Raw genomic sequence first — 11,768 nt, forward strand, 5'->3', positions numbered from 1 at the left:
TTATTTTTCTATCAAACAAGAAATGTTAACAAATTATAAACAAAATATAAATTCTATGATTTATGTACTGTACGCCAAACTGCATTTTTCTCATCTTCATTTAATATTAATTTCTTCTTTGCACCCCCTTTTTTAGGTTTCTTAACGTCTCCTTCAATTTTCTTCTCTCTTAAAATTTTGAAAACAGATAATTCGCTTACTCCAGTATATCTAGAACACATTTCCACCAAACCAGTCTTCAGTTTCATGGGATGATCCTTTTCTAAAGGGTTATAGACATTTAATATTATCGTTTTTTCTCTGTAACTTAATATAGATTTTTTTGTACCCACAGCAGTACATCCGGCTCGCGAACATCCAGGCACCGCCTCCATTTATCCATATAACGACAACAGAGCAATAATAATACAAAAAACTTCACTTCACTAGCACAGAAAATATAATAGCATTCACGATTCACAAACAACAGCCCGAAACACACACACAGCACACAAATAAAACACTAAAAACACTTTTGTTACGGAGCACAAGAAATATGATTTCACTCACAAATTCTCAAATAATAGCGCGAAACACACATATAGCCCGAAAGAAATATAATTGCACTTATAACAGTTATAACCTCACAAATATCGCGAGCGAGAAACACGCAGCACCAATACAACCGAAACGAAACTGACCACGCCAGGCCGGCACGCGCGCCGCCGCAAAAAACACAAGACACAAGTCATATGAGGGAGAATGAAGGGAGTAATAAATGTATTGTTGCCCTGCCGCCCAATGTGCGAAGGAGATGCCTTTGTTTTTTATTTTGTCCTTCATAAATATATAACTGTTAATCCATAATGCATAAAGAAATTATTCAATTTCCAAAACCCCCTAAAACGTGTTGCACTTATTCCCTTGACAGGCAATAATTTATTACTTTGCATCGAATATGATCCTACTATAGTGTTGTTTTACTCCTAATTTGTTGCACCCATAAAAATCATGATGATCAGACAAGAGAAGTATTTTTTTTTATTAAAAATATACAAGACTAATTAAAAACAGTGATAAAACTCAGCGGTTACCTACGTCACTGAAGGTCTCAAATTATTCTGTAGGTTATATTTGAAACAAGGATTTGCTTTTGGAATAAAGTATTTATAGCAACAGTTATATTTTGGGATTTGTCAGGTCAGCTACCCTATGCCATTAAAAAAGAGTAAATCATCTAAAATTGGATACAAGCTGTTCATATAAATCAGTCACCAGACATGGTTTTCTTGAAATTTAACACTGTCCAGAAAAATGAAAATAAATTTATCATCGTAAAAGTTATTTTTTATAAAACGATAGTAATGATATTATAATACAAAGTACTTTTTGAATAATCTAATAATACTGGGTGAGACTTGATGAACTTGGTGAACTTACTAAAGTTCAATCCATCCAGCCTCGCAAGATAATACAAGATATTAAATAATGAGGGTTATCATTGCTTGGAACCCTAACCAGAGTTAGCCGGTTCACAATGTTATTGTAAACTAGCATTATTCATATTTATATTAAAAAATTAAAATACATTTCCAGAATGAACTTTACTTCAAAAGTTGCTCGAGGAATATAAAGACGAAAAGAAAATTTCTTGCAAAACATCGACTAAATTCGGTTACCTTACTGGTACCAAAAGTATTGTGCAAAAACTTAATTCCGTAAAATATAACTAGTAGCGGACCTTTTGCAGTGAAAAGATATCCATTATTATCCAAGTTGTTGATGCAATTTTGGAACGTAATCATCAAACTCGGCTTCAAAGAAGTTCCCAGCAATGGGTTGTCCTAAGTTGTACTTCTCGGCGAATTTTCTTATGCAAAACTTGCCTCTCCCTTGCCCTTGCCTGTTGGTGATCTTTTTTTCGCTGGGGTTGATCTTTCCTGGTTGTTTGTATACCAGGATGACATATCTGTGGAGTCCTGTGCCCTGAGGAGGACCTGCTCCTACATATTCCGATAATGTGTCACCTAAAAAGTTAAATGCAGTTCTGAAAATAAGTTTTTTTGTTAACTTCTAGAAACAGCTGATCGTTTTATATAAAATTTATTCATAGAATTACTCCAATAGCTGAGTTTGACGAATACTGAGTCTAATTAAAGATCTTAGCCGGAATAGTTTTCTGTAACTGACCATTCTAAGAAATATTAATTTCATGTAGGACTCTCATAGATGGAAATCATTTTGTCTATGAATAACACGCCACTGAATGTGTTTATGTCATATTTATATAATTATGAAACTGATATAGTAACAGTCACATTTTTTAAAAATTAGTATCTTATTAGAAATTGTTTTGATAAATTCCAGTGCATTGGACTCTTTCTAGGTTACTAACAGATGATAATAAAATATAAAGATATTGACTGGTGCTGGTAGGTACTGATTTTATATATTCTAAGCAGTTTTGACAAAAATTTTTACCTTTGTCAACGCTATTTCCTGGTATATTGACCACCAACCAGTGATGCCATTCTCTAGCAGAGGGCTTTTTCCTACTCGGAGCATCTGGATCTGTCATGCAAATGGTATACAAGGCGTCGCCTTCTACTGTCCAAGAAACCTCTGGTGGACTCTTCACCTGTTTTGGTTTCGCGATATTGCCTTCGTTGACAGTGACTTCGGGATATTTTACAGTTAGTTTTTCAGGAGGAGCATCGTCCACAACGTCTGGTACCACCTGCTTCGAAGACCAAGCCTTGCTCATGATTATTAATAATTAAATATTTCAAATTATTTTATTTCTGTTAATATGAGCACTTTGGTTTGCCTTCAAGACGCGATTGTGTCAGAACTGTCATTGTCATCGATATTTTTTTGTTCTAATGCGTATAGATGGATGACGTTCCATAAACTGAGATCACAAACCGTATCAAGAGCCAAACTCCAACGAATTATGGATCTTGTATAGTTAGGTAAACATTAGGAAAATGTCTAAAAGTAAATAAGGAAAACATACTGTTCGTAGAAAAGTATAAAGAAAAGAAAATGCAAGACATTCCGAACCTTTGAAATGAAATAGTTTTTATCTGCTCCCTCTATAGACTATTAATACTCGTACATTGTTTTTAAGCAGGTAAGTAGATTTTACCGTAGACTTATTTGCGGTTTTGTCGTTTGCTATAACAGTTTTCACGATCGGTTCCCTTTGGCCCTTGAAAGAAGGCATTTTAATGTTGAACACATGCATATTTCTACAGAAAAAGTAATGCTTTAATCTCAGATGTATAAAAAATGTACTCATTCAACTCTGATGGTGATAGAAATAAAAGTACAATAAATTTCCATAAAAATAACACACGCGTAGTCATAAACACAAAGGAAAATTATTTTAAACCCAGTTGCTTGAACAGCTCAGGAACGTAGTTATCGTATTCAGCCATAAAAAAATTGCCAGCCACGGGTCTTCCTAGACTATATTTCTCAGTAAACTTCCTTACGGAAAATTTGGGCCTCCCTTCAGGTGAAGTTTTCAGAATCTTTTTTTCAGTAAATTTAATTGTCTCTCGATAAACATACAGTAGAAAAACATATCTATGGAAATCTGTGTCTTTTGGGGGACCCGCTCCTATATATTCTGCGAGAGTTTCTCCTTCAAGAGAGAAAAATAACAGTAGTCACGGCTGAATTGTAGTTTTGCACATTATTTTACCTTTTTCAACAGAATTTCCCGGTATATTTACGACCAGCCAGTGTAGCCACTCCCTTTGAACCGGCTTACTTCTGCTGGGTGCGTCTGGATCGACCATGCAAAGCGCGAACAACTCCGATCTTTCCTTAAACTTCCAAGAAACAGTTGGTTGATCCTTGACTTGTCTCGGATTGACTATTGTTCCTTCGTTGATATTTACCACAGCGTACTGAACTCCTAATTTGTATGTTGGTATGTCATCGATCACGTTTGGCACTACCTTTTTTATGGTCCAAGCTTTGCTCATCGAGTGACTGGTGAAATTTTTGCCAAGTGCATTTTGGTTTACAATCGGCCTCAGTAAAGGAGCATTCTTTGCCCATATTTGATATAGGGGTTTGATAGTGGCCATTTTGCACTTTTGTTTTTTGACATTCACGAAGTACACATTTTGACTTTGACGTGTAAAACGATGACAGGTATTTTAGGTTTTTTTTGCACGCTCGCGTAATTTGACACATTTACTGAATGTGTTGAGACATTTGTTATAGTCCAGGCGATAGAGCAGTAAAAGGAGGCTGGCGTTTGTATTTAAAGTCATCTATTTTCTTGTACAGAAAAATCCCAAATCCCAAATATTATGTAGAATAAGAATCCGAGTTTGCCTATTCCAAAAAACCATTGATAAATGCAGGGGAACAACAAACATAGAAAAAGAACTAAAAATGACACGTTTTTCGACATACTTTTCCCTGTAACATTGAAAATAAGCCCTAAATCAAAAAAAGTCATTCTTTATTTTTGTTTATTTGACAATTTTCTATAAAGTGACAAATGTGAATAAAAAAGTTGAATTTTGTATTAACTATGGGTAAAAAGTAGCAGAAAATCATATGTATATTTGAAGCAATTTTTAAAACAAGTAAATATTTATAAATATTGATGAAACTTTAGGAACAAATAGTAAAACATATGTCAATGCTACCCTCAAAATTTTGCAACGACAGATAGCGTGGTTTTCGATTGACGAGATTGTTAATTAAGAAAATTTCAAAGAGTTCATCGCGTACCATGGGTTTAAATTAAAGTTTACAAAGGGCACATACTTTTTTAGAGAAACAGCTTTGTTTTGGTTCCCATAAAATCTGGTTCCGAACCGTTCTAATCATGCGCAGTCTGAAATATGCGTTCGTGTTTACTTTGAACGGTTCAGAATTTCACAGATGTTTGTTATTATTTGGCGCATGCGTAGTTATTCCCATTTTCCCAAGCTCCGTTTGTCATTCATAATTTCATTTCCTGTTTTTTATTTAAGAAATTATCTTTTTATTGGGTTTTACGAGTATATTTTTGTAATGCGTTCTGGTTTTCAAATAACTCCGGATAGTTCCGAATCGTTCAGAATTTTGTCTATTGAGTTTATAGTTCTGCGATGATTCTGGACTGTTCAGAAATAAAAAACCAAAACAAAGCTAATAAACAATGATCAATGCTAAAAATACCTATTTTTACACTTTACTTGTTTTGGTATTAGTGCTAGATATTTTTCCATAGTAACCAAAGCGAAAACTTTTTTAATAAACGATTTATTTTATATATTTTTAAAATATTATTTTTTTTTAGAAAGATATGTTTTGGTTCTAAAACAAAAAACTCTTTCGTTGAGCATACCCAAACTAATCAACTATAAGTACTACAGTTTTCTTTGTCCAAATTTACAAACTGAGGTTTCCAATATTTGAGTACATCACGTTTATTCCAGAATGAGACGGAGCAATAAAATCAGAAACTTCAAATACTTTTGATAAAGTTCTATTTGAAACTTTTTGAGTCTCAAGTATGTTAGAACATTTGCTTCACTGTATATAAAAATTTGTAGATACAGCTAAATATAAATATAATCTAGGAATCCACTGCGCATAAATGTGTCTTTATGGACAGTTAATTTTAACCGGATTAATCTGGTTCAAGAAGTTGTTATTTCAACTTAATTTTTATTAAGAGAAACATGATAAGATTGATAACATAACTGTTAACAATGACTTAGTATAACATTGATGGTAAATTTATTAGACGAATTTCCTTGAATAGATTATAATTTTGTAAAAACGTATTAGGACCTAGATGACATAAGAAAAAATCGAAACATTGTTTCGAGACGAGAAAAATTATAAAATTGCTTTTTTCACTCTTTTTATTGCAATTATTGGAAAAGTTATTAGAAGTAGCTTCCCTTCGTAGCAAATGGAACCACATCTAAATAAATAAATTTGCTAACTTGACTAAATTCATGATTAGGTACACAAAGAAAATAGTTTCATGATGAAAATAAACACATTTGTATATAAACAAAACATATATTTTTCAGTACAAAAAGCGATACTAACTTAAACCTAATTGCTTATACAACTCTGGCACATACGAATCATATTCAGCGACGAAAAAGTTCCCTGCTATGGGTTTCCCTAAATTGTACTTCTCTGCGAACTTCCTTATAGAAAAATTGGCTCTACCCTCAGGCGAAGTGTTGGATAATATCTTTTCGTTAAAGTTTATCTTTTTTGGATAGGCGTAGAGGAAGAAAACGTACCTGTGCAGGCCTGTGTCTTTTGGGGGGCCGGCCGGTATGTATTCTGACAATGTCTCGCCTAAAGACAAAAAAAATAATTACTTATTACTGCTACCGATAAACAAAGGTCTCAAATTAATTTACGTACATTTCATTTCATTTGCTACTTGAAATTAAATATTTTGGCTTTAATTCAACAAATATTTGAATAATTTATAAAAAATATCAACAATAGATGGCGACGAGGGCATGGCATGATGGAAATAAACAACCGACATTTAATAATTAGTGCAAGCAAGTTTTTAATGAAACAATATACAGGGTGTCCCATAAAATGAATGGGCCAAACTTTATCACTAGATTCTACGACGAAAATTAATAGAAAAAGTAATATGCAATGTGGCTCATAAACCCTTAGTTTTCGAGATACAGGGTGTTGAATTTGAGAAAATAAAAACGATTTTCAGGCATATACAGGGTGTCCCAGAGCTATCTTGACAGACTTTATCTTGCAAACTAGTCGAGATAAAAAGAAATGTTATATAGAAAAGGTTTTCTACTTAAAAATATGCGTTTAATCATTTTATTTTCAAATATACAGGGTTCCCCAAGAAGGTGGTAAGTATATTGCGGCACCTCTATTTTTTAAATGGAACACCCTGTATATTTTAAGTTTTTGGGTTCTCCTTTTATTTCTGAACAGTTTAATCTTGATTCAGACCTTTTCCATACTCCTAAATAAAATAAAGTACTTAGGTGTTGACTACGCCAAAATAGCAACAATGAAACTTGTGTGGGGGAATTGATGGCATACTATTATCATTATTCAGATGCCGCCTATACTTACAAATATCAACACACTAATTAGTTTATTTCCAATATAAGTTTCTTACCTTTTTCAATACTATTTCCCGGTATATTCACCACCAGCCAGTGATGCCACTCCCTCTGAGTCGGTTTGCTTCTACTTGGCGCGTCCGGATCAGTCATGCAAAGTGCGAACAAAGAGGACTCGTCTTGGACACCCCATGAGATAGCCGGTGGATTTTTTGTCTGCTTTGGTTTAACGACGTTGCCCTCGTTCACGGTTATTTCTGGATATTGAATCCCAAGTTTGTTGGGTGGTATATCACTGACCACATCCGGAACGACCTTCTTCGTGGTCCAAGCCTGGCTCATGGACAAAGAGGTCATGGTCCTGGCCAACATTCCCGACATGCTGATGTTTGAGACCAGACGATGGGTCAGTTGAAGGTGCTTTATAGCAGCTGCCATTTTTTTTGTAAGTCTTTTCACGTTTGTAAAATGCTGGTTTAACTATGAATACTGTCAGTTTCCGACCGCTATTTTTGGTCAAATTAGGAGTCTAAAAATAAAATTTATCCAATTAACTTTAAACATGTTAAAATTAGCTTTAGCTTTAATTGCTGTAGCGATGTCGAGTCTGAATAGCATGCTGTAATATCCGTTTATGAATATCTTTAAAATTGGTTTTTAATTCTTTTTTAATCACCGATTTTTTATTTCCAAGTATTCCAAGAATCATTTGCAATGTGATATTCATCAGACAACTTTGTAAATAACTGCTGAATTACACAATTTACGTACGGCTTGCTATAAATATCAATCACGTACACCAATGTATGCAGAAACTCAAGAGGTACATAGTACAGAAAAATGTAAACATTATTTTCAATTCCACGTTATTTTTAAATGGTTCTTTCGGGCCACGAGCCAAAATGTGTGGCAATATTGGCAAAATAATTATATTTCCAGCTCTTGTAAATAAAATCGACAAATATTTCTTCATTAATTTAAACGAAAAGTAAAATATACGCACAAATAGGTTAAAATTACAAGAGTTTAAACTGTTATTAGGATACAAAAAATTTAAATAAAATTTGGGACGCGTGGTGTTAAATGGGATAAGGTAAGCTCCATTTTTAATTGGATGTATTATCTTTGGGATTTGACAGAAACGACTAATGACGTGATCAATTATATTTTTTCCAGAAACATACCCAATTTTTTTTCCTGTTAAAAAGCTCTTTTTTCTAATAAACTTTTATTAGAGAAATTTTTCTGTATTACTTCCCATTTAAAAGTTATAAGCAATATCATCCTAAAGAGTCTCTAAAGAAATACCACCTTAAAATCACATTAGCGGTGGAAGGATCAAGTAGTCGTTGGAATGTTCGTTGTTTAAAATGCATAAATGTCACAAAATACTTGTCATTGCCAGCGCCGGACTTGGAGAAAAAAGCGGCCCGGGAATTTTTCAAACAAGCGGCCCTAAAAAATTCTAAACTGACTTAGCTTGCCATAGTAAAAAGTAAACGGGTTTTTCTAGTGTACAGTTTTGAAGTAGTTGTTATTTATGTCGAGTTTTCCAAAGTTGAGAAGACTGAAATAGTACATTATACTATAAGGGAGAGAAATACGTTATTTTGGCAGAGGTGCAATTTGAAGCCCGAGGGCTACAATGCACCGAGGACAAAATAGCATCTCTCCCGAATGGTATATACTATTTTTTCCACGGTTTCATTAACTTAAAACACATATTTTGTCATTATGAAGTAAGTAACACCAGAATTATTGTATTAGGATTTGAGCATTTATTTAGTAGTCGTCGAGTTATTGTCATAACTACAAAATAAACAAACAAAAATAATTGTCAAATTAAGGTGCTAGTTTGGTTTAGTTTAAAGTTTGTTTAGTGCACAATGAATAATTGTCGGAAGAGATTGTGGAGGCTGCAAATATTGCAATAAGCAATTTGCTGCCTACGAAGTCAAGTTCTTTATACGATATAGCCTACAATCGGTTCAAAAAGTGGTGCGCCGAGAAAAATGTTCAAGTATACAGCGAGAATGTTTTGTTGGCATACTTCAGTGAAAATGCAAAGAATTACAAGTCTTCCACATTATGGGCGCAATATTCTATGGTTAAGTCATGCTTGATAATTTACGACAACATAGATATAAGCAAATTCCCCAAGCTGATCGCATTTTTGAAAAGAATCGGTGACGGATATCAAGCGAAAAAATCGAAAATATTGACAAAGGGTGAAATCAACCGTTTTCTATCAAGTGCAGATGACAAAGAATTCTTAATGATTAAGGTAAGATTACTTTTGTTGTTAGGTAATTCAATTATTAAGTATTTTGATTTTTTATAGGTTGGATTAATTCTGGGGATTGCCGGAGCTTGTCGAACTGATGAACTAGTCAATTTAACTGTAGATGATATTGAGGATGTAGGCTCTTCCTTGATTGTAAAAATTCCAAACACTAAGACAAAGATTCCACGAACCTTTGTGGTTACCGATGTGGGAAATATGCTTGAATTGTTTCGAAAATACCTGTCCCTTCGTCCTCCCCACGTCAAGCATAAGCGCCTTTTTTTGTACTACAAAGCAGGAAAATGTAGTTCGCAGCCAGTTGGCAAGAATACCATGGGAAAAATTCCGATTGTAGTAGCTTCGTATTTAAAATTACCTGATGCTGCATGTTGTACTGGTCACTGCTTACGAAGATCTTCAGCGACATTACTGGCAGATGCTGGTGTGGATATCACGACAATAAAGCGTCATGCTGGTTGAAAATCAACGACAGTCGCTGAGGGTTATGTCGAGAACTCCATTGAAAATAAGTCCAAAATTGCTAATCAGGTTTTAGTAGGTACCACTACTAGCACAATCACAAAAACTGTAAATGTAAGCGAAAGTAATATTCCTTCTAATATTAATTTTGAAAATTGTACAAATGTAACATTTAATTTAAATGTCAATAAATAATTTCAATGTTATCTTTTTTTTTGCATGAAAAACGTTCTCCATAATGTAAACTCCCTTGGGAGACATTATACTCCCTTGGAAATAATCGACTACTTCTGTTTTAATTTTGATGTCATAGAAACTGATTTCTACTCCCGACCGTGGAAAAAATTTATTATTTATTTTATCCATCAATTAATTTATGATTTCTTTCATTTTTTTCAGTGGATAATTTTACCTTGCATTCGACTACTTTTAAGCGCTTTACTCGGTAACTTTTTACTAGAGACTTTTCTAAATCCATCAAGTTTGGACCATAGAATACAATTTTGTATTCTATATTAAATAAGACATGAAAATATGAGAGCTTAATTCTAGAATAAACCATAATTATTTGTACGAAAATAAAACCAAAGAAAGCGTATTGTTAAATCATATCTATTAACCTAATAGTATACAAAAGAATAACATACATGTGAAACTAAATTTTAATCATTTCGCCAATTATTTGTTAAATGTAACAAATAATGAACTTCGTTTATCCCAAAAGCATGTGTGTGTTTAACTTGCATGTCTCTTAAATAAATTGTCCAAAAAAAAACATAAAGTTTAAAAAGCGATTAAATTTTTGAATTTTATTTGCTTTCCATTCTCAAAGTTTCAAATTTTTGAAATATAATCTAATTAAATGTTGGGCCAAGCGGCCCATTCGGGTCGCGGCCCATCGGGAGTTTTCCCTTTTTTCCCTATGGCCAGTCCGGCGCTGGTCATTACTCAATACGAACGTCAAACGTACATATAACTTTTGTGCTTACAAAATGTTTTCTCCTTCAGAAAAAGTTGATATGTTGCTAATTTACGGCGAGTCACAAAAAAAATTCAAGACGAGCTGTAGAGTTACATCGAGAAAGGTATCCAAAGCGCCTCATTCCTGAACATAGAACCTTTACAAGATTGGAGGCGACATTGTGACGAAATGGATATGCATTTTCTGTTCGCAAAAATCAAATAATTGACCGAAGGGTAAGAAACAATGTTAATACAGCTAGATTGTTACAGTATTTCGAACAAAATCCACGAAATTCTATACGGCAGGCTAGCCGGGAATTGAATTTGGATAAATCAGCCGTTACCCGATCTAACACCCCTTGATTTTCTATGAGGGGTTTTAAAAATTGGGTTTACAAATCACCTTCGCGAGATATTAATCATTTGAAAGAAAAAAATCACAAACGCTTGTAATTAGTTAAATGGCGAAATGTTAATAAGCGCAGCCCACAAAGAAGTCAGGCGAAGATTGGATATGTGTCTTGAAATGAGAGATCATAGAGAGAATACCTAGATTGTAATATGTATACAGGGTGAGTCATTAATAATGGTACACAGCTTAATGGCAGATTGTTAGCGTCAAAATATAGCGAATGAGCCAAACATGCCTTAATCAATTGTTCATTTTCGTTGTACAGGGTGTTAAAGTTGAAAAAATATTTTCTTTTTTTATCTATATTTTAAGTATGGATGGACCGATTGTTTTGAAAATTTGTAGTTTTACGTTTTTTGAGGTGGCAAATACGAAATGCAAATAGTGTTGGGGTCATGTCTAGGGGGCGCTAGTTGTACTGTCCTGTCAATGTAAAAATATGTCTAACTTTTTATATTTTACAATTTTGAATTTTTTAACTAGAAATTGTTGAACTACGTTCAATTCTAAATAAAAAAGGTATACTTGTTACAAATCGATAAACTCAACTGTTTTC

The 11,768-nt window shown here is 33.7% G+C and overlaps 3 protein-coding genes across 4 annotated transcripts in view; all 3 read right to left on the bottom strand.

The window, feature by feature from the left end:
• Nucleotides 1-1,746: 1,746 nt before the first annotated feature.
• Nucleotides 1,747-2,743, bottom strand: LOC108908921 (protein D2-like). Its single transcript, XM_018713104.1, has 2 exons — nucleotides 2,461-2,743; nucleotides 1,747-2,006 (listed from the first exon to the last, which is right to left on the bottom strand). Exons 1-2 carry the CDS (start codon nucleotides 2,741-2,743, stop codon nucleotides 1,747-1,749), a joined length of 543 nt encoding a protein of 180 aa, XP_018568620.1.
• Nucleotides 2,744-3,362: 619 nt separating this feature from the next.
• LOC108908909 (protein D3-like) lies at nucleotides 3,363-4,079 on the bottom strand. Its single transcript, XM_018713089.1, has 2 exons — nucleotides 3,689-4,079; nucleotides 3,363-3,628 (listed from the first exon to the last, which is right to left on the bottom strand). The coding sequence occupies exons 1-2, from the start codon at nucleotides 4,077-4,079 to the stop codon at nucleotides 3,363-3,365; spliced, it is 657 nt and encodes a 218-aa protein (XP_018568605.1).
• Nucleotides 4,080-6,008: 1,929 nt separating this feature from the next.
• The window catches only part of LOC108908911 (protein D2), a 7,770-nt gene continuing 2,010 nt past the window's right edge, over nucleotides 6,009-11,768 (bottom strand). For both annotated transcript variants that reach the window (XM_018713092.1, XM_018713093.1), the window contains 2 exons: nucleotides 7,130-7,602; nucleotides 6,009-6,315 (listed from right to left, as the gene is read on the bottom strand). In XM_018713092.1, the coding sequence (XP_018568608.1) occupies nucleotides 6,050-6,315; nucleotides 7,130-7,511 (648 nt within the window). In that variant the 5' untranslated portion in view covers nucleotides 7,512-7,602 and the 3' untranslated portion in view covers nucleotides 6,009-6,049. The remainder of the gene's footprint in view (nucleotides 6,316-7,129; nucleotides 7,603-11,768) is intronic.

The sequence above is a fragment of the Anoplophora glabripennis genome, unplaced genomic scaffold (genome assembly GCF_000390285.2).
Source record: "Anoplophora glabripennis isolate ALB-LARVAE unplaced genomic scaffold, Agla_2.0 scaffold334, whole genome shotgun sequence".
NCBI classification, from domain to species: Eukaryota; Metazoa; Arthropoda; class Insecta; order Coleoptera; family Cerambycidae; genus Anoplophora; species Anoplophora glabripennis.